We start from the raw sequence: 20,377 nt of genomic DNA, 5'->3' as shown, positions 1-20,377 counted from the left end.
AAATACCACAAATGACGCCTTCGAAATTACCCAATAGGAAATAAGAATTAAGTGCATATTGTAATTTTACTTGCATGATGTATAAGAACAGATGACACACCTTCCCCCATCGTGATTTCGAAAATATTTGGAAACATTTTCCTCAACACATTGAATGACAGTATCGCATATAAGTAACGTGTTTTGATCGTCTGATATATAAGTGTATACTGAGAATCAATTTAATTCAATTATTGTAGTTGTTAAAAAACGTTTTTCACAGATTTGTGATTATCAAGGAATGTACAATGGTTATCGAATAACCTCATAAAACATTGGTCATTGTATCATAATATAACAAATAACATAAATGTATTATATGATTTATATGTTATAAATATAGTACAAAAAAAAATGGAAAATTTACAGAAATTAGAAGAAGAGGCTAAAGCAAGGGCTACACAACATGTAACAAATATGTTGCAAAGACCTGGACAATTAGAAAAAATAGAAGTATATAAACGTAGGATAAGCAGAAAGAAAGCTTCTGTAGAGACTATGCTTAAAAGTGCAATGCAAAGTCAATTAGATGGTATTAGAGTTGGTTTTGAACAATTGCAAAGTTCTCTTGAAAGTATAACAACGATAAAGAAAGAATTGAAGGAGATTGAAAAATTGTTCAGTATCGTACCAGAACTAAGTAGTAAACTTCAACCGGTTCAAGATGAAAATATGCGTCATTCTCAATATGTGACTGCTAAGGAAAATTTAAAACATATATTTACAGTACCTGAAAGCGTAGAGAAAACTAAACAATGGATAAATGATGGTAAGCTTCTACATGCGCATCAAAGTTTAATGGATCTAGAAAATTCTCGAGATGATTTACTATACGAATTACATAAGCTTCCTAATCAATCAACAGCAGATACTATTATGCTGAAAGCTTACTTTGAAGATGTAGAAATGTTGTCCCAATTAATGGAAAAACAAATTAGACTTGTTTTAAGTCGTACTTTAAATACGGTAAGAAAAGAACCAACAGTTATAGTAACTGCATTAAGGATTATAGAGAGGGAAGAAAAAGCAGATCAGTTTGCGATTCAAAGGGACAAGCAAAGCGGTTTTATGCCACCAGGTAGACCTAAATGTTGGAAAAATATGGCAATGAAGATATTGGAGAAATCGGTGGCTAATAGAATTGAAGGTACACACGTCGATGAAAGAGCTGATAACAAAATGTGGTTGGTAAGATATTTAGAACTTACTAGACTTTTGATTCTTGAAGATCTAAGAGTAGTCAAAACTCTTTGTGGTCCATGTTTTCCACCATGGTGGAACATTGTAAATACATTTGTAAAAATGTATCATACTAGTTTATCCCAACATTTGAAAGATATAATTGCTAATGGTTTAGAAGGAAACGAATATGTTTCCTTGTTGGCTTGGATTATGAATACGTATACAGGACCAGATTTAATGCAACATCCAGAATTAAATATAGATCTGAGGGATATCGGTCCTCTATTGAGTTCAGAAATAATAAATGATCTACAACAGAAATATTTAAAAAATATGTGTCAGAATTATGAGGACTGGATGAAAAAGACATTAGAAACTGAAAAAGTTGACTGGTGGAGCGGGGTTCTACCAGAAAGTAGTACAGAAGAAGCTTATTATCATACCGCTGCACCTGTTATTATATATCAAATGATTGATCAAAATCTTCAAGTAACAAAAACGATTAGTTCTAATCTAACAGCTCAAGCATTCATCCTTTGTATAGAACAAGTTACTAAATATGGTTCCATGTATCGACAAGCAATATTAGAATTCAAAAGTAAACATTTTGAAGACAGAAGCCGGGTACCTTACTTCACGCATCATATGATTACTATTGTTAATAATTGTCTACAGTTTACAGAATTAGCTCATCAAATAAAACAGATCTATTGGGTCCCTAATTCAAGCGGCGATGCCACTGTAAAATTTGAAAATCTTTTAGCTCATTATCAACAATTGAGAAATGAAGCAGCTGCCATATTATTGGAAGAATCGTTTCTCGATTTAGAATTTCATTTTCAAGATTTGATTACATCCAAGTGGTTACAATCTTCTATCTCAATTGCAACAATATGTGTTACTTTAGAAGATTACTTTCAAGATTACAATCATCTCAATCCAAAAAACTTTGAGTATGTAATAATGGAAGCGCAAAATCTTATAGCAAAGCGTTACATATCTGCTATGTTACAACGTAAAATATCATTTAAGACCTACGACGAGTGTTTAATTTGCACCTCAAAGATAATAACGGAAGCTGATAAATTAAAAAATTTCTTTGTTAGAATAGCGCCTAAAGTAGGTAGTTACAATTCTCCTTTCGAGATAATTAAACGTCTTGCCGAAGTATTGCGTTGCGAAGATTCGGAAATTCTTTCTCTTGATTTACATTCACTAGTTGAAAAATATCCTGATATGACGGAAGATCATTTAGTCAGATTACTTAGCTTAAGAGGAGATATTCCAAGAGGTGAATCTAGAGAAAAGGTGGCTTATATCTTAGAGGCTCAACGCAATCGAAAGACACCACAAACTACAACCAATAGTATATTTAAACAAATAGTGCTACAGGATAGCTTCCTTAGTTGGAAACCTTGAAACTGCAAAAACATGTTTAGACCAAATGCAGTTTAAATTTCTATAAACATAAAGCATAGTAAATTCAGCATAAAAATTTAAGTTAATATTTAAATAATAAACCCATTTGCGGTAATGCATAATGGGAAGAACGAAAACAAACAAATTTGCCATTTTGTTGTCCATATTCTAATCGCTTGTATATGATTTGCTTTTGTATGAGTGGAAAAAATAATTGAAATTTTAAAGTTTTATTTAAAAGGATGGTATAATTAATAAACGTAAAGTTATAGATTATACTTCTTTTATAATATTATTATTATTAATAATAATAATTAGCTACGCGTCACTTAGTGCAATCTCGCGAAATTTTATTGACTTGCCATCTACCTCACAATGACTGATGTAGCTTCAATAATAATAATAATAATAACAATAACAATAATAATAATAATAATAATAATAAAAATAATAATGATAATATATAATGAATAATAAAAAATAAATTCAACTGCCTTGGTACAAGATTTGTAATATATATATTATATATTAGTAGATAAATGTAATTAAACAAGTGAAATCGATGCGATAAAGATGTAAAACAATAATATAGTAAATTTTTAGTTAGTTAAGAAGCCATTGTACTTTAATCCCTAATAGAAAAGAAAATTGATATTACTCAAAATAATTGTATATGTGCGATGTTGTTTAGTTTGTAAATATGTACCTATTTATTGCAGCATGTATGAAACAAATAATTATAATTCAAGAAATAATATATATTTTTATTTATACTGTATTTTTATTATATATATTTAATGATTTGTTTTCTTTTTATTTTCTTTCTTTTGTTCAAGAATTTTAACTATTTTTACAGAATGAAATAAAAAAAAACAATGAACAAATTTTTAAACTCTTTCCAGAAAATATCTAACTATTCAGAAAAAAAAAATACTAAAACGGTAATCGATATATTATAATAATATTATTTTTAAAAATATATCATTTGTAAACATTCGATGATAATGAATAATTTATCTACCGAGATCAAAGTTCCAAATTTGCATTAGTTTGTCTAATCGATCGAACTTTTACAATATTTAATTTAATATAATTACAATTTATACAATAAATAATTAAACAATTACTATCATGACTTACGCGAATAAAAAAAAATTTAATAGTAATTATTTGAGACAATGAATTAATTATTAATATTTGATTTATATAAAATTGTTTTATATTCTAATGATCAAGATTAATCCTATTTAGAAACATTACAATATTAATCAATGAAAATTAATCTAACATTCTATCATAATCGTTATCGTAGAATAAAGGGAAAGTATCATTCTGGAATCGTTCATTTGTTTTAAAGTATATCAATGTCCAGTGAAAGCTACACTTGGTAATAGAAAACCTTTGTAATTCGCACAGATACCAACATACAGATATATAGAGTCATACACCAACAAACATAATTTGACCAATGAGAATTTAGCAATACAGTCCCAGGAAAAAAATCCGATATGTTCTCTCTCCTTTTAACCCAAGTATCTAACCAATAGCAATAGAAATGTAAAATAGACCGACAACGTACGGACCAATGAGGAAGGTCATCGACAACTGAAGGCATCCGATTGGCGGAAAGACTTACGGTTTGTGATGGGCGTCACGGGTGGGCGTGATTGAGATTAAAATGGCCACGCCTACTAGTTTTCGTTCAATCGGGTTAGAGTCGACCAATGACACGATGGTAACGCTCGTCTGACAACGTGGCCTTGGTTGACGCCCCTGCATTTCTCTTGGCTAACTAACAGCATTTCCCCGCATTCGAGAGTCGGCGCGTCGATGTCAGCCACTCGGCCAGCAAGTCCCGGCCACCCTTCTCCTTCTGCAATCGCTATTTCATTCCCCACCCACCTGAACTTCATCCTCTCACAGTTTTCCCCCGTTTTAGGTAGGGCAACGTAGCAGCAGCAGCAGCAGCAGCAACAACAGCCAAAAGAAGAGTCGTTGGAATCGCGTGACATATCCTATCCCCGACGCCACTTCTCAACACGACGTTGCTTTACTCTCTTCGTGTATGTAATAGCAGCACAGACGTGTATATATATATATATATATATACGTATGTACACACATGCGCACGCTCTACATATACACACACGCACTACCATCCACGAACGACCTGTGATTCCATACAGAGAGACGATCATGGATATTGGAAGTGATGGTTACTTTGCCAGCCAGCCAGCCAGTCGTGCAAAGCTCCCTTCCCCTCTCCCGTTAGAATTTTTTTGCTTTTTCTCTTTCTCTTTTCTTCTTTTTTCATAGGATAATGCGCGTACTCTCGCACACATACACACATACACACACACACACACGTACACGACTATACGCAAGAGAGAGACTTACCCGGGCACGAACGGCCCTTCTTCCTGGAGGGAGGACGTTCAAACGAGAGGGAGATAGAGTATTGATACGTGTGTGCGTGTATGTGTGTTTGTGTGAGTGAGTGAGTGAGTTAGTGTGCGAGAGAGAGAGAAGGTACGGTGAATCTCGAAGCCAGGCCGTCACGGAGAACGCTTTGGGACTTCGCGCGACTCCCTTGGCGCGGTGTCGTCGGAACGGCAACCAGTTCGGTTGTTCTCCGTCTGAGGATGTTCGACTTTTGACTTGAGCCGCGGAGAATGGGCACAGGTCAGTCCGACATCATCCTTTTTTTAACTTCTCATCATATCACACTTATACATGTATCATTATAATTACGAATAATCTTTCTTTTTGAAATTTTGGATCAATCGTATACAACACGTTGTGCAAAAAGAAGAAAAAACAAATAAGGAGGAGAATTTTGATTGTCGTAGTAACAACAGTGGTGTGGATTTCGCGCCGATTTTTTCGACCGCCATAGCTATCGAATCGAATTGTGACGTCATCCCTTTACTACGTACACATTATAAGAGAGCGGGAAATTCAAATCGATTTTGTGATTTTTATTAATTTTGTTTTTTTTTTTCTCTCTCTCTCTCTCGTTTTGTTTAGTTTTAATTTATTGCTTTTGGATCGTCGCGAAGACTAAGAAGTTTGGTTGTTGTGTGATTATATTTGGTGGATCTTTAATCGGGGCAGCCTTTATGGAAATCAATGACAACTTTAAGTGTACGACGTGTGTGTATGTGTGTTTACTTCTTATTTCTTTTTTTTTTTCAATTATCGGTGTGATAATAATATATGGTGTGATTATTACGTGTCGAAAATTTTTGACGGATAAAAAGGAAATCGAAGAAAATTAAATATAGTTCCAGTTCTACATTAATTGTTAAATAAAAAAAACAACAAAATTTTTCAAATAATCGAAGAAAAATAATATGAACAAAAAGAATTCGATGGAATTTCTTGATACACAGATTGGAAGATAATTTCTATATATTTGATCTGATATTTAGAAGGAATATTTTGTGATATAATTTGTAGAGTATATTATATATATATAAATTTACTTAAAACAATATTTAGTTAAATACAATAATAGAAGAGGAAGAGGAGAAATATAGGAGGTATAGATCGAAAGCAACGAAGGAAACGTAATCCATTGGGGTTGCCTTAGCAAGGCTGATCGTGTTAAGTTGGTAGGTAAAGAGAGAGAGAAAGAGAGAGAGAGTGGGCGTGAGACAAAGGTGGTTAATTCCCCAGGCCAGGGACTGGAAGCTTTGGTTGGCTTAGCTATGGCCGTGTTTTTCTTGCCGCGGATCATTAGGACGATTAGGGTTCCCGCGAAAAGGGGGAGAACAGATTAGCCAGCGAGCGAGCTCGAAGGAGAAGTCTTTCTTAAACGGATCTTATGTCAGCCCTTTTATACATCGGCAATACCTTTTCATCTCTTTCAATCTTTTCTAAGAGATATTTTAAAAGAATTTTTCAATAAGACTCGTGAAAAAAAACATTTTCTCGATCGATAAAACACATTTCGTTTCGTTTCGTTTCTTTTCTTTTCTTTTCTTTTTTATCATTTATATTTCAATATTAATTAATGCAAATAAGATTTTTATCGATACGTTAATCGTTACTTTGGGATTCAACTTTTTCATTTTGATAATATTTCTGAATAAAAGGGGTTGTGTTGCAACACTATCTGTGACAAATAATGTAATTTATTTCGATCGTTAATAATCAGGATAATAATGCATTTCTTCTTGTCTTCGTTTGTTTGATTTTGTTTCTTTTAGGAGACCGGTTACTTGACATTCTGTGTGGCGTATGCGGTGACCGTAGTTCCGGAAAACACTACGGCATCTACAGTTGCGACGGTATTGTATTTTCCCTTCGTATCTTTATTATTATCAGGCTGAACCAAAAGTTCGTGCCGTTTATCGTGTTGATACTTACATTTGAAACTGCATAATGGGATTATTTTTGTAAAATTTAATTTGGAAATATTAATAAAAGGGAAAAAATGCACGAACTTTTGTCTCACCCTAATACTTTTAATTTCAAGTATTATAGTACACGATATTAAATATCTTCGATTGTTTAGTTAAAAAACTTTAATATAAACATTGATTATTCTTTATTCCTTTTTTTTCCCTTTTAAACTTGTATACTAACGTTTCTTGTTCAATGATTTTATTTTTTTTGATTAACAGGTTGTTCTGGATTTTTCAAGAGAAGCATTCACAATCATCGAGAGTATACCTGCAAGGCACAAGGAGCATTAAAAGGGCGCTGCCCGATCGACAAGACTCATAGAAATCAATGTCGGGCTTGTAGGCTAGCTAAGTGTTTTAAGGTCAAGATGAATAAAGAAGGTGAGTAACAAATTATTAAATAAAATTATTAACAATTAATTAAGAAAGGAACAAAAGAAGTATTCTATTAGAAATCAATCGTTCTAAACTGATCAATCCGATTAAATTAGGTTAACCAAAGCTTCCTAAGTAAACGTTCGTTTTAGGTTGACCAACTTGTTGTTGACCGTGATCAAACGAAGTACTATACCATTAGGTGTTTCCCCAATGAAACCTAACGAAATCTTTAGAAAACGAATCGGTTCGTTTTGATGTGATGCACGATCATTTTGAGTTTGGTCTCTATTAGTTCAGATGATAAGTGATCTGTTAGTTATATATATATATATATATATAAAGATCACACACAGGGATAAAGTTACAACGTCATGCAATGTTTCATATTTCCTTAGTCATTCACTTCAACAACTTTATTCGATCACACTTCGTTATAATATAACTTCATTTTCTTAGAACGTCCTCATCAAAATCATCATATAAAGGGGAGACACATTTTATTCCATTTGTTTTTTTTATCTATGAATAATCCGTCAATTTTTGGATACTCCCATAAAATGGAATAATATAATATACTTAATACGTTCAAATTATATTTCATGTTGCATAACAACATTTAATTCAAGTATTTAAATCTAATATCGTTTCTATTATTCTTTCTTTAACGCACAACGCGTTAACTTAATCAATTTATCAATCAAATTTAAAATTAGACTTAGAGAAAAAGTATAAAGCCGATGATCCAACTTCGAGCAAATTTTAATCTCTAATAGATAATATTACATATGCCGGTGTAATATACGACAATAAGTTAAGTTAACTAATTGCAGAATTTAATTTTACGATTTATTTAATATCACAATTATTATTGACGAGCTAATACAATACATTCTAAAACACTGATTACAATAATTGCATAAATTATTCTTAAATGATCCACAAAAATGTCTCTTTTTTCCTCTGTTTCATTAATAATAATATAAGAAATCTATATTAAATTTACTCTCTTTTTACTTAATTATCGGCACACAGGTGTATACCTATATTCATTTTGAATATTATTCAAATTGATCAGAGATAGAATATGAATGAAAGAAAAAGATAAGAAAAATAAGTGTTGAAATCAAATTGCACGATTTTGAATCATCTTCTTTATTAGAGCAACCAACACCCCTATACATATACATATACATACACGTGCACTTACGTACATACATACATGCATACATACATACATGCATACATACATACATACATACACAAAAAAACACGAGTAAAAGTAAAGTTCAACGTGAAGGTAGTAAAAGTCTGATAGTGGTACGCTTTCGAGAGGTATGAAAGTTACGTAGAAAGGAAAGTCTAGGTATGGAAAAGATGGAGTGGTGTGGGATGGGGGATGGGTTGGGGGAGTTCAGGGTGTTCAGGGGGTGTTTGGGAGTTACCTTTTGCCACCAATGCTCAGATACGACGACGACGACGACGACGACGACGACGACGACGATGATGACGATGGTGGTGATGGTGGTGTTGAGTGGTGGTGGTCGAGACGAGTACGCTTTTCTGTGGTAGAATATATCCAGGTGGGGATAGAGAAAACGGAAGGAGGTGGAGGTGAAGCTGGAGGATGGATGGGGATGGAAGAAATCGAGAGAGAAAGAGAGAGAGAGAGAGAGAGAGAGAGTAGACCTCTCGATGGGGTGGCAGGCAGGGTGGTGTTGGGGGTGTTTAATGCAGAACGGGTGCTCCGGTTCCCAGCGGTTGCCGAGGCTCCAGACGCGAGTAAGAGAGGAGATTCAATTAGTGGCAGAGCTTCCTAACGTTAAGGAGACTCCACACGGTGTTGTTTGGGACACCATCAAGAGGTCCTACTACCTTTTAATCTTTCTTTCTTTTTTTACCTACCTCTCTCTCTCTCTCTCTCTCTTTCCCTGACGAAACCCCTATCTTTAATTTATTTTTTCGAATACTTTCTTACCGTAGGTATCTAATGAATTCTAAAAAGCTAAAATCATTTGATAATATCCTTACATTTGTCAAATAATCCGTTTTTATTTACATATATCATTTGATTTATTTGCTCGTCAATTTGTCGTGTTTTTCATTTTTTTTTCTTTTTTGAGAGAAGGGGGACAGTGTAGTTTACTTACAATTTACAATTATCTACTTACGTACACTTTTTAAGTTGAATAATAACGCGAAGCACATTATTTATTCGCGAAGAAGTAGCGTTAATTATTTAATTATCTATCTTTTTCTTTTTTTTTTTTTCTCGAGAATAAAGAGAAAGAACCGTTGTGTATAACCCATAAAAGACAGGTGACCACTCGGTATATATTATGTAGGCGGTATTTCGACGCTTCGCGAAACGCAGCCGCAGGCGTGCAATCATCCGCTGCTGACAAGCCCGAAACCTCTAACCCCTAGCACCACGTACCCAAGCTAGCTAGAAGCAAAAGACTCGCTACTCATACCCCTCAAACCTCCTAAATTCTCTCTCTCTCTCTCTCTTTCTCTTTCCCCTCTGATTCTCCCGCACGAAAATTCCTCCCTCTCGTACCTCTTTCTCTCTCTCTCTCTCTCTCTCGACGTTGTTACTCTCGTCTACCGTTTATAAATACCCTTCGTGGTATATATTTTCACGAAATATGGCGTTAAACGATATCAAAAGATTACCAAGCGGCTTATTACTTCGAATTTTCGTATTCTACGCGGATGATAATATTCTTATTGTAATTCTCATTGTATTTCTATAGTTCATTTTCATCGTTTATAATATGCTACTTATCCTTTCTCATTTTTTGCTCATTTGTTTCCTTTTTTTTTTAAGTTATTTCTTTTTTTTTATGATCGATTATTTAAATAATCAATTGTCATATCCTTGAGATCGAATAGAATACTTTTCATCAATTTCTTTTTATGTTATCTTTTCAACACCGATATCAAGTAGTTACAATATTAAACTTTTTAATTATTCTCTCTGATAGATTATACGAAAGTGTGTCCTCTTAGAATTTTACAATCAACTTTAACGAGACAACATTATTTCATTATTTACATAGATCTCTTGTTTATCTTTTCATATACCTCGATTTTAAGTTTGATCGGAAAGTTCTTATCCAATTGGAGAATTCTGAAAGTTTAATCGTTGACTTGCAAACAATAGGGATTATATACAGGATGTCACAAATAATGTTTTTTCTTTTAATATTTAGATTATTAAACTTTAATTAAATTTTAATTAAAAATCTGCAATATTTTTCGTACCTTTTTGTATAATGTTTTATAAATGAAATATTAGATTACCAAGCAAGTTTATTATTTATTTATAAATAATGTTATTAACATATATAAAGGAATTTAATGCTAAATAATTATTTGTTCAAAAATTTGAGATATTTTAACATAGAATCGTAGTTATTATTTTTCTTGAAGAATCATTTGTTCCATAATCGTTCAAATTTGCAACGTTCGCGGACAAAATGTTTCGTAATGAGCTTTTTGACTTTAAAGTTATTTCAAAAAATCATATATCCCAAATTTACATAATATTTCTTTGTGAATCACCCTGTATATATATATATATATATGATGTCTCTATGTTCTTTTCTTCGAGAGTACGGTCAACATCATCTTCAATGTACACACATTGGCCTCTCAACGACGATTCGCAAACTTTGTCTCGTTTCATGCTCAATCGATCGTTTCTTGCTACTTTTCCTCTCCTCTCCTCACCTCTCTACTCCGTTCTTCAATTTGAAAGTTTAAATCTCTTTGTTTCTGCTCATAATTCGCGAGCACCCTTTTCTAAAAGTAACTACGAAGTACTTTGAACCGGAATTAAACACGGCATTTCGACGGATTCTCTCGTTTCTCTGGGTCTTCCTTCTTCCCTTTTCTTCCTTTTACGATTGAAATTATTCCAATCGAGCGAATCTTCTTCTGACTGACGGATTTTAAACGTTTTTTCTTTTTTATTTTTTTCTTCTATTTTTTTTTTTCTTCTTTTTATTAATTATTTTCTTCTTTATAATTTTTCACACCGATGGGTTAAGATTAAATCAATATTGTTTCGAATGAAAGGATATAAAATATATAATTCTTCGTAACGTATAAATAAACAAAGAACAAAATTAAATATAAAATATCGCATATATTTGTTTTCGAATGTTTTATTAAAAAAAAAAAGAAAAAACGAGATGGAATATAAGGTTCGCGCGAATTTTTTATCGCAAACGAAAATGGGGGAATTGTTCGAAATTAAACGCGGGCATATCAAATTCGCGAGTATTTTATGCACAAAGAACAAAATTTCACGCTTAAAAATATTTTAAGTATCAACAAATGATCTCTTTTTATCATTCATTTTGATGAGTATAATTTTCCCATTCGATAAACGAATATTCGATCATTATAAAATCGTCCTAATGAATATAAGATTAACCGAAAAAAAAAAGAAGAAGAAGAAACATACAACGAACAAATTGATCATAATAAAAATAAATCAAATAAAATCATAATAATTAATTTGGTCTCGTGCAAATATATATATTAATTATTTTTCCATAAGTATACAATAAATCCACGCACACGTTGAGATCCGTATTCATCTTTTTTCATCCCACCCTCCCGCTCCTCTCACCTCCCCTACCACCCTCCCCCCGAATAGGATGTTCTTCTTTTCATTTCTATTTTAATTACAAACATTCGAAATCAAAGAGAGTTGTTACGCAGAGATACATTGAACATAATATTAAATAGATAATACCAACGGGAGACTAGTTTTAAAACTGGCCTAACTCTAGATGTTAATACTCTTGGCGTTGGGCAGGGGAGGGGGGGGAGGGGTAGGAGGTTATGTAGAGGCATGGGCCATTGTACGAGTATATACTGTGTATTGCTACTGCAACGAGGGTTGAAGGGGGTGGGGGAGGGGGGGGTTCCCTGGGCGTTGGTATGACAGGTGACGATCAAAGCTCGGCTTAGCGCAACGACCCGTTCTGTCCACGAGTACGTACATACATACATACATACATATATACACGTTTACTATATGTATAGAGAGAGAGAGAGAGAGAGAGAGAGATAAAGGCGAGTGAACACCACACCACCACCACCACCACCACCACCACCACCACCACCACCACCACTGTTCGCCCTTCTATCTGAAGCCGCTTTACCGTTTACCGTTTATGTGGATGGATTGATGCTGGCCGCTGCGTGTACGGCACGCCTCGGTTCGTTGCGTTACCAGCCGTCCACTCCCACGCGACTATTCCCTAGCCCTCCTCAACGACCCTTCTCACCATCTTTCTAACCTCTACTCTTTCCTCCCTCCTGCCCTGCCCGCCCTGCCATACCTTGCCATGCTTGTTTTCTTTTTCTCTCTCTCTCTCGTGTTGTCCTTGGAAAGAACCTGGCCGAAGACCTGGTTTCGATCTGAGGGTAGGTGGTACGAGGTGAGGTGGTTCGATGATAACTTGACCATCAACAAATTGTTCCACTTGTTGTCGACAATTTCTGGGGATTTCTTTTTTTTTTTTTTTTATCAAACTTTTGAACGATATATTATTACGTTAGGTTGCTCGGAAATTTTGGATAAGGTAATATATACAGGTAACTCTCTCCTATAAGATAGGCAGATAGGTTCCTAGAAAATGTCGTGTTATATGAGACTTACAATACATTATATCTTCGCGTCATTATTTTAGGGTCATTTAATTTTTATATTATGTATAATATAAAAATATTTGAAATATTCCAATTAGGTTTATATGTTGATTTGTGTGTGTTTAGGCAACACGCATAATATTTTCCGGAAGATATAGGATCAGATGAGGCGAGCGTATTACATTCCTGTAGTCCAGTTTGATATATCCCATTCATGCAGATATGTAGTAAATCCAAATTCATGTGTATTACATGGGGTCAGGGACGGGGGGGGAGGGGAGGGGAGGGGAGCAGGTGTATAGGGGTATTAGGCAAAACAACAAGACTCGACTGTGTGGAAGTTACATGGTGTTCATATTAACGCTCATATGAGAGAGGAGTCGAGTGAGAGGAGGGAAATTGTGAACCTAGGTGAGGAAAGGAATGAGTGTTAGGTGTGTGTGTATGTATGTATGTATGTATGTATGTATGTGTAAAAGAGGGAGGGGGAGAGAGGGTGACGATGGGTGAGATGGTAGGAGATGTGTATCAAGCCCGCTCACCCAGGGGATTAGCCTTCGAGATCGCTGACTGCTGAAATGTTCACAGATCGGTTTACCGTTTAGTAGGATACTGAGTGTGTGTGTGTGTGTTTGAGAGAGAGAGAGAGAGAGAAAGAAAAGAGGAATGGGAGGATGCGAGGGAGCCCTCGATATCCACCCTCAGCGATCCGTGGCCCGTGTGAGCACCCAACACGCTCGAGATCATGAAAGCTGACATAGAAAGAGAGAGAGAGAGAGATAGAGAGAGATAGAGAGATAAAGAACATTCATAAATTCACCTATACGTATTACCATAATCTCGTGCAATAAGCACGTACCACTCTATCTACGTAAAGAGTGATATATTTCGATATTAACATTTAATCATAATATTACTTAATAAAGGATACTTCAAGAAAAATAACATTTTCTTCTTGAAATTTGTACAAATATTAACGATAAGTATTATTAATAATGATAAATAAAAGAAAAAGAAAAATATTTTGTCGGGTATCGAATTATTTCGTACAGTTTCTTATTTTCTTTTCTTGTGTGTGGAGGGGAAGGAAGGGGAGGTAAGGAGAAGATGGTTTTGGGTTCGAATCGTAAATGATTTTCGTCTCGCGACTTTGATTGTTTTTTAATAAAATGCGTTAACGTTGTTTGCATCGAAATAGAGCACCCTATATATATGTATATAGTGAGAAGAACGTGGTACTCCAGTGTGGGAACTGGCATTGTGGTACACACGTGGCACACGCCATGCTCGTGTATTACGCTGTCGTTCGCGCTCTCTCTTTCTCTCTCTCTCTCTTTCACGAACAAGAACCCAAAGAGAGGGAAGAAGAATGATGCTACTGCTCTGGGTTGGTTGCGAGGATGAAAAGGAAACAGGGCGCGGTCCATTCCAGCGCATGCGAATCTAATCCTTGCGTCCATTCGACGTTCGGGATCCTGAATACACACGTACTACTACTACTACTACTACTACTATTACTACTACTACTACTATTACTACTACTTTAAAATTGTCTGACCAAAAGCCCTCGACGACGTTGACACACGTCAACGAATTTACTTTTTCTTTCTTTGTTTCTTTATTTTTTTCTTTCTTATTTTTTCCTTTTTTTTTTTTTTCAATACACTCTATAGATCGATATTATGGAATACTTTTTTATACGAGGAGAAGTGGGGATAAAAGTAAACAATGATTTACTTGATTTTACTTCCGCGTCAAATTTGAATTGATCTTGTTATCGATAAAAGAAATACCTTTGTACTTTGTCAACCCCCCCCTCTTCCTCCGCCCTCCTCCAAAAAAAAGAAAAATGATATCGTCGAAACGTTGAAAATTAATAAGCAAAATTGAATAAAACGACATAGAGAATTTTATTGTTGGCAAAGATGAATAATTTGTAATTTTTGTTCTCCCTAGGAAATTCATTGATATTGTATCGAATTAAAAGAAATAACGATTGTATCGTAAATTTCAACGAATTAAGAATGATCTTTGTTTTTTTTCGTATTTTAATCGTAATAAAAAAAAAGAAAAAGGAAAAATAATTTCTCACGAAAATGAAATAAGTATTATTGAATAGATTATTTTTGGTTTTACTTTTTTCTTTTTCTTTTCCCCTCTTTTTGGAGTACAGAAAAACAAATAAAAAGGAGATCGTGAGATCGAGTCTTTCGCATCGACAGCTTGACAAGTTCGAAAGGATGAACGAGCTTAATCCGTTCGACGCCCGTTTGATGGATGCTTTACGTTTGTGAAGCTTTCACTTGTGAAGCACATTCATTTTTGCTTCACCGATTCCGAATTCCAAATTTTTTCTTTTTAAAATTAACACGACGTTGATTAACCATTTATATAAACGTTCGTAATAATATATACACAAGTAAGAGTCACACGAATGCGAATGAATATTCGTATCGACGATTATCATAATACATAATTGCATTTAATGCAAATTTTATTGCAAAAGAACATTCTTATTGTTTTCTTTATTAGAGATATAATTTTACTATATTATAATGATGAACAAATTATACGAAACATTTAATTAAAAACAAAAGACGCCCAGCACAAGATCAGGTAGAAGAAGAAGAAGAAGAAGAAGAAAAATAAAAAAGTAACGATTATGTAAATAAGGTGTTAGAAAATAAAACGGTCTAGCAAGTTCTCGTTCACCCGATTAGAAAATCATTCCCCGAATTAATATGGGAACACGTGACTGACATCACCCCCATGTCAGGTTACAACTGTACAAGGATTCGTGTTTACAAAGTAAACAGAAGTGTACGTGATCGTACACTTCGTATCTTCCTTTTTCTACCACGTGGATTCTCCCTCTCTCTTCCCGTCCCCCTTCACGAAAAAACAATTACATTGGAGAAAATAATCATCCATCTACCTGCCTCGATACGGACAATTTAGTTGATAAAGAAAATAGCCCCGAAGCTCTGATCCCTTCTCTACCCCTCTTTCTTTTTTGCACTCTTATATCTTTCCACTACGAAAACCATATATGAAATTTAAAACAATCGTTTTATTCTCTCCCCTCTTTTTTTTCTTCTTCTTCTTCTTCTTTCTACAAAAACATATATGTTAATTTTGTTTGTTAATAAATCAATCGTTCGATGCAGTTACAATCGCGTTGTTACAAAATTATCAGAATAAAAATAAAACAACGAACGAAAGTCGTATAATTTTTTTACTTTTCTTTTACTTTTATAACATATTCAACACGTGTACTCGGTGATAATTATAATAACTGCTTACTGATTATGAAACGAAAAATGTAGAAAATTGATTTAACGATTTACGTAAAAGTTCGTGTGTTTATTCTATTGAAATTTTACTTTTAAACTGCATAATGGATTGCTTTTGTAAAATTTACTTAGAAAAATATTCATTTAAAAAATGCACCAACTTTTGGTTCAACCTAATATTTTTCGTTTAATATTATCCGAAAAATTGACCTAACAAAGAAAAAAAAAAACAAAGAAAAAAAGGGAGTAACTGGTTGCGCCAATGGTCATACGACCACTGATACGGAATAAAGCAGAGATACATCTACTATTGCTGCGACGCCAGTGCGAACGTGGGAATCTACGGCTGCTATCCGCTCAGCCTCATTAATGATGATGTGCTTGCCACCCAGTTGCAGCTCTCTCTCTCTTTGTCTCTCTCTCTCTCTCTTTCTTTCTAACTAACACGTACGGATTCAAGACAAATACATATACTCATACGTATAAGTATATATACATATATATGTGTATATTTGAGATGCACACAACTTCATGTGTAATACATTTTGTATATTTGTGAACGTGTTTAGCAGATATGTGTGTGTATGTGTGTGAAAGCTGACGCCCAGCCAGCGACCGCATCCGTCGCAACCCACCCACCCTCGCTGAATTTCACTTGAAGGTCCCCCCACCCTTTTCAGCACTATCCACCATAACTCTCCCACACCCTCCTATTTTCCTACAGAAATACAGCTCGTACATCTCGGAACAGTAGCGACCTACTACTACTACTACTACTATTACTACTACTACTACTACTATTACTACTACTACTATTACTACTACTACTACTACTACTTTTACTATTACTGTTAGTAATATCCCCACCAAATTCAATTTCGAACAAGCCGTGACCACTTTTTCGCTCCCATCGTTAGATCCTTCTTTTCCTTTCGATTTCGAAATATTATCAAGGTAGAAAGTTGACTCCGATAAGATTAAGAGGACTAGAAGCTAATACAAATCTTATTTTTTTTTGTTTCTAGGAAATAAACTAGAAAATTACGAGATAATTGCAGACCAAAAATAAGTACTAGAAAACTATTCGGAAATTTTAAAAAAGACAAAAACACAGACAAAATGCGAAAGAACTTTGGAAATTACCAAAAACATATCATTAATTATTAGAGTAATAATTTGTTTTTTGAAAAAAGAAACCCCTCAAAAAAAACGATTAAGAAACATTTGAAATTTTGAATAAATATTAAACAAGTACTACATTAATATTCATAATATATACATTATTAGAATATAATTTTAATTAATAATAACGAATATTAAATTTAAATATATGATAATACATACAAATGTATTTATAATATTTGATCAATTCGGAATCATTTGGATGATCTATTATTTAACAATAACGTAATTAAATAATCAAAGCTGATGTATTATCATATCAAATGAAAAAAAAAATAAGGGACAAAAATAACGTGGATATGATTTAATTAATGTTTAGCAGTACAACATGAACGTGGACCAAGGAAACCGAAGCCACCACATTCGATTTTTTCGGAAAAGCAACAACATCAGCAACAACAGTCACCAATAGTTACACAAAGGACAGGACTCCGTTCAGCTTATGTTCTCTCACATCACAGGTATCTCTCATATCCGGATTTCGATGAACAAAATTATTTTTGGAAAAGAAAAAAACAAAAAGAAAAAGAAAAAATATGTTTAGTAATTAAATAGTGAAATTTGATTACAATCAATTGATTTAAAAAAAGGTTCAGGTGCGAGCAAAGATTCACCCCTTATCCTAGACCAATAGGACTAGCACACAAACCACCAGAAGACTCAACATCCCCGGTACCTTTAACTCAGCCACAGCACCCTCCTACGACAACAACCCTCTACCAAGCAGCAGCAGCAGCAGCAGCTACAACTGTCTCTCTTGCTCCGCAACAATCCCTCTTACAGATCCTAATATCTGCTGAAAAGTGTCAGGTAAGTAATTTAGCTTCATTCATATTCGTAACTTTCGAATCTTCTTCTTCTTCTTCTCATCCCTTACCCTTTCTTCTAATTTAATAAGTAAAGATCTTTCGAGTTAACGGAACAATCGTATCTATATTGTTCTTCTTACAATTAAATTTGATGATTTCTTTCAATTTTTTAACACTTGGCTTGTATGAAAGAATCGGATAAATGTTTAAAAAAAACAATGATTCGTCGAAATATTTGATTTAAATATATACTAATAACGTTGGATATGTTTTAAATGATACGAGATCACTTTTATTGTATGTTTTTGATCAGGAACTTGTATGGAGTACCAGGCTACAATCAGAAACGGAATATTCGTTAGAACAAACGGATTCCGAGACGAGGCATAGTCCGACGGGAACCTTGAAAATGATTGGTCCTAGTTGGGAAATGTTTGAGGTAGAATATTATTTAATTTCTTTTGTTAAATGATCACTTCAATAATTAATAATATATTAATGATACAAAATGATCAATTTCTGTCGAAAAAATAAATCAAATTATTAAAATTCACGTACGATCGAAAATAGAATTTTGTTTTTATCAAAGTATAGAAATAATGCGTATAAATGTTGAAAAAAATTCATTAAATAAATAATAATATATGTGTTAGGAGATCACCGCCAGGCTTCTTTTCATGGTTGTGAGATGGGTCAGATGTTTGCCACCCTTTCAAGCCCTACCAAAGGACGATCAATTACTTTTACTCGAACGATCCTGGACTCAACTATTTCTTCTACATCTTGCTCAATGGATGATACCGTGGGACGTGACGAGTTTACTTGATGACGAACAAGTTAAAAGTCGGCTTCCAGTTAATGACGTTGCTACCAGTCAAGAATTGGGTATGATTCAGGTAATCATTATTTATACTTATCAGTTATATCAAATATTTTCTACATGATAATACATTTTCAAAAGTAATTAACTAACATTCGTGATCGATCATGACATCAAATGAATAATTCTAAATTAACATTTAAATCTAATTTGCCTCGTCATTTTGATTTGTTTGTTTTAGTCAATAATATACCGTTTCCGGCGTTTAGCACCTGACGTTTACGAACGTAGTTGTATAAAAGCTCTTACACTTTTCATACCAGGTAAATTAAATCACAATTATTAATATAATTTATTGAAAAAAGAAAAGTAGATTAATGGACCGGTATCAGTGAAAGTGAAGACTTTATCATTTCACAGAAACAGTTGGGCTACATGTGGTACAACCAATTGAGATGCTACAGGAACAGGTGCAATGTATCTTAGATGATTATATGAGATCAAGATATTCGCCACAGGGTAGAGTTTGTAGTCTGATGCTGTTGGTTGGTTATTTAAGAAGTGTTTCGTCGAAAACCGTCGAACGTTTGTTCTTTCACGAGACTATTGGTGAAATTCCCATATCACGTTTATTGGTTAATATGTATGAGATGGAGGAGAGGCAAATCGAAGTGCAGTAATTTTTAGATTAATTTATTCAATTGGTTCCGATTATTCAATTGCATATATTTATTAAATAACTTATGTACACTTACACACACACACACACACACACACTACCGCTCAAAGTATTTTGCCACTTTGGAAAACTTATATTTGAAATTTCTGTGGTTGAAATATTATTTTTTCCGCATGCTTCCGTTTTCGTTTGTTTTTGTCTGACGCAATCATCTTCGAAATAAGTTGAGGTTAATATGTAGAGGCAAATCGAAGTGCAGTAATTTTTAGATTAATTTATTCAATTGGTTCCGATTATTCAATTGCATATATTTATTTAAATAACTTATGTTTACACTTACAACACACACACACACACACACTACCGCTCAAAAGTATTTTGCCACTTTGGAAAACTTATATTTGAAAATTTCTTGTTTATTATTTTTTCCGCATGCTCCGTTTTCCGTTGTTTTTGTATGACGATCATCTTCGAAATAAGTTGAGTTTGTAGGAATAATT

The 20,377-nt window shown here is 33.9% G+C and overlaps 2 protein-coding genes across 3 annotated transcripts; both read left to right on the top strand.

Annotated features, from left to right (window-relative positions):
* The first annotated feature begins 76 nt into the window (after window positions 1-76).
* On the top strand, window positions 77-3,094 carry LOC122513796 (exocyst complex component 3). Its single transcript, XM_043630265.1, has one exon. The coding sequence runs from the start codon at window positions 394-396 to the stop codon at window positions 2,638-2,640; it is 2,247 nt and encodes a 748-aa protein (XP_043486200.1). The 5' UTR covers window positions 77-393; the 3' UTR covers window positions 2,641-3,094.
* Window positions 3,095-5,000: 1,906 nt separating this feature from the next.
* On the top strand, window positions 5,001-19,948 carry LOC122513745 (protein dissatisfaction-like). 2 transcript variants are annotated; one of them, XM_043630214.1, is made up of 9 exons: window positions 5,001-5,322; window positions 6,852-6,932; window positions 7,269-7,430; window positions 17,889-18,030; window positions 18,160-18,379; window positions 18,692-18,817; window positions 19,032-19,274; window positions 19,440-19,521; window positions 19,619-19,948. In XM_043630214.1, exons 1-9 carry the CDS (start codon window positions 5,313-5,315, stop codon window positions 19,876-19,878), a joined length of 1,326 nt encoding a protein of 441 aa, XP_043486149.1. In that variant the 5' UTR covers window positions 5,001-5,312; the 3' UTR covers window positions 19,879-19,948. The 2 variants fall into 2 exon arrangements, with proteins under 2 accessions (XP_043486149.1, XP_043486150.1); XM_043630215.1 differs by having other exon boundaries at window positions 19,602-19,773.
* The last annotated feature ends 429 nt before the right edge of the window (window positions 19,949-20,377 follow it).

The sequence above is a fragment of the Polistes fuscatus genome, unplaced genomic scaffold (assembly GCF_010416935.1).
Source record: "Polistes fuscatus isolate 324 unplaced genomic scaffold, CU_Pfus_HIC Scaffold13, whole genome shotgun sequence".
Taxonomy (NCBI): domain Eukaryota; kingdom Metazoa; phylum Arthropoda; class Insecta; order Hymenoptera; family Vespidae; genus Polistes; species Polistes fuscatus.
This window is presented reverse-complemented; position numbering and strand designations above follow the sequence as displayed.

Coding starts and splice junctions, on each gene's coding strand:
- LOC122513796 (XM_043630265.1), top strand. CDS start 394: ATGGAAAATTTACAGAAATTAGAAGAAGAGGCTAAAGCAAGGGCTACA.
- LOC122513745 (XM_043630214.1), top strand. Junction 18,380..18,691: donor TATCTGCTGAAAAGTGTCAG/GTAAGTAATTTA, acceptor GTTTTTGATCAG/GAACTTGTATGGAGTACCAG. Junction 19,275..19,439: donor AAGAATTGGGTATGATTCAG/GTAATCATTATT, acceptor TGTTTGTTTTAG/TCAATAATATACCGTTTCCG.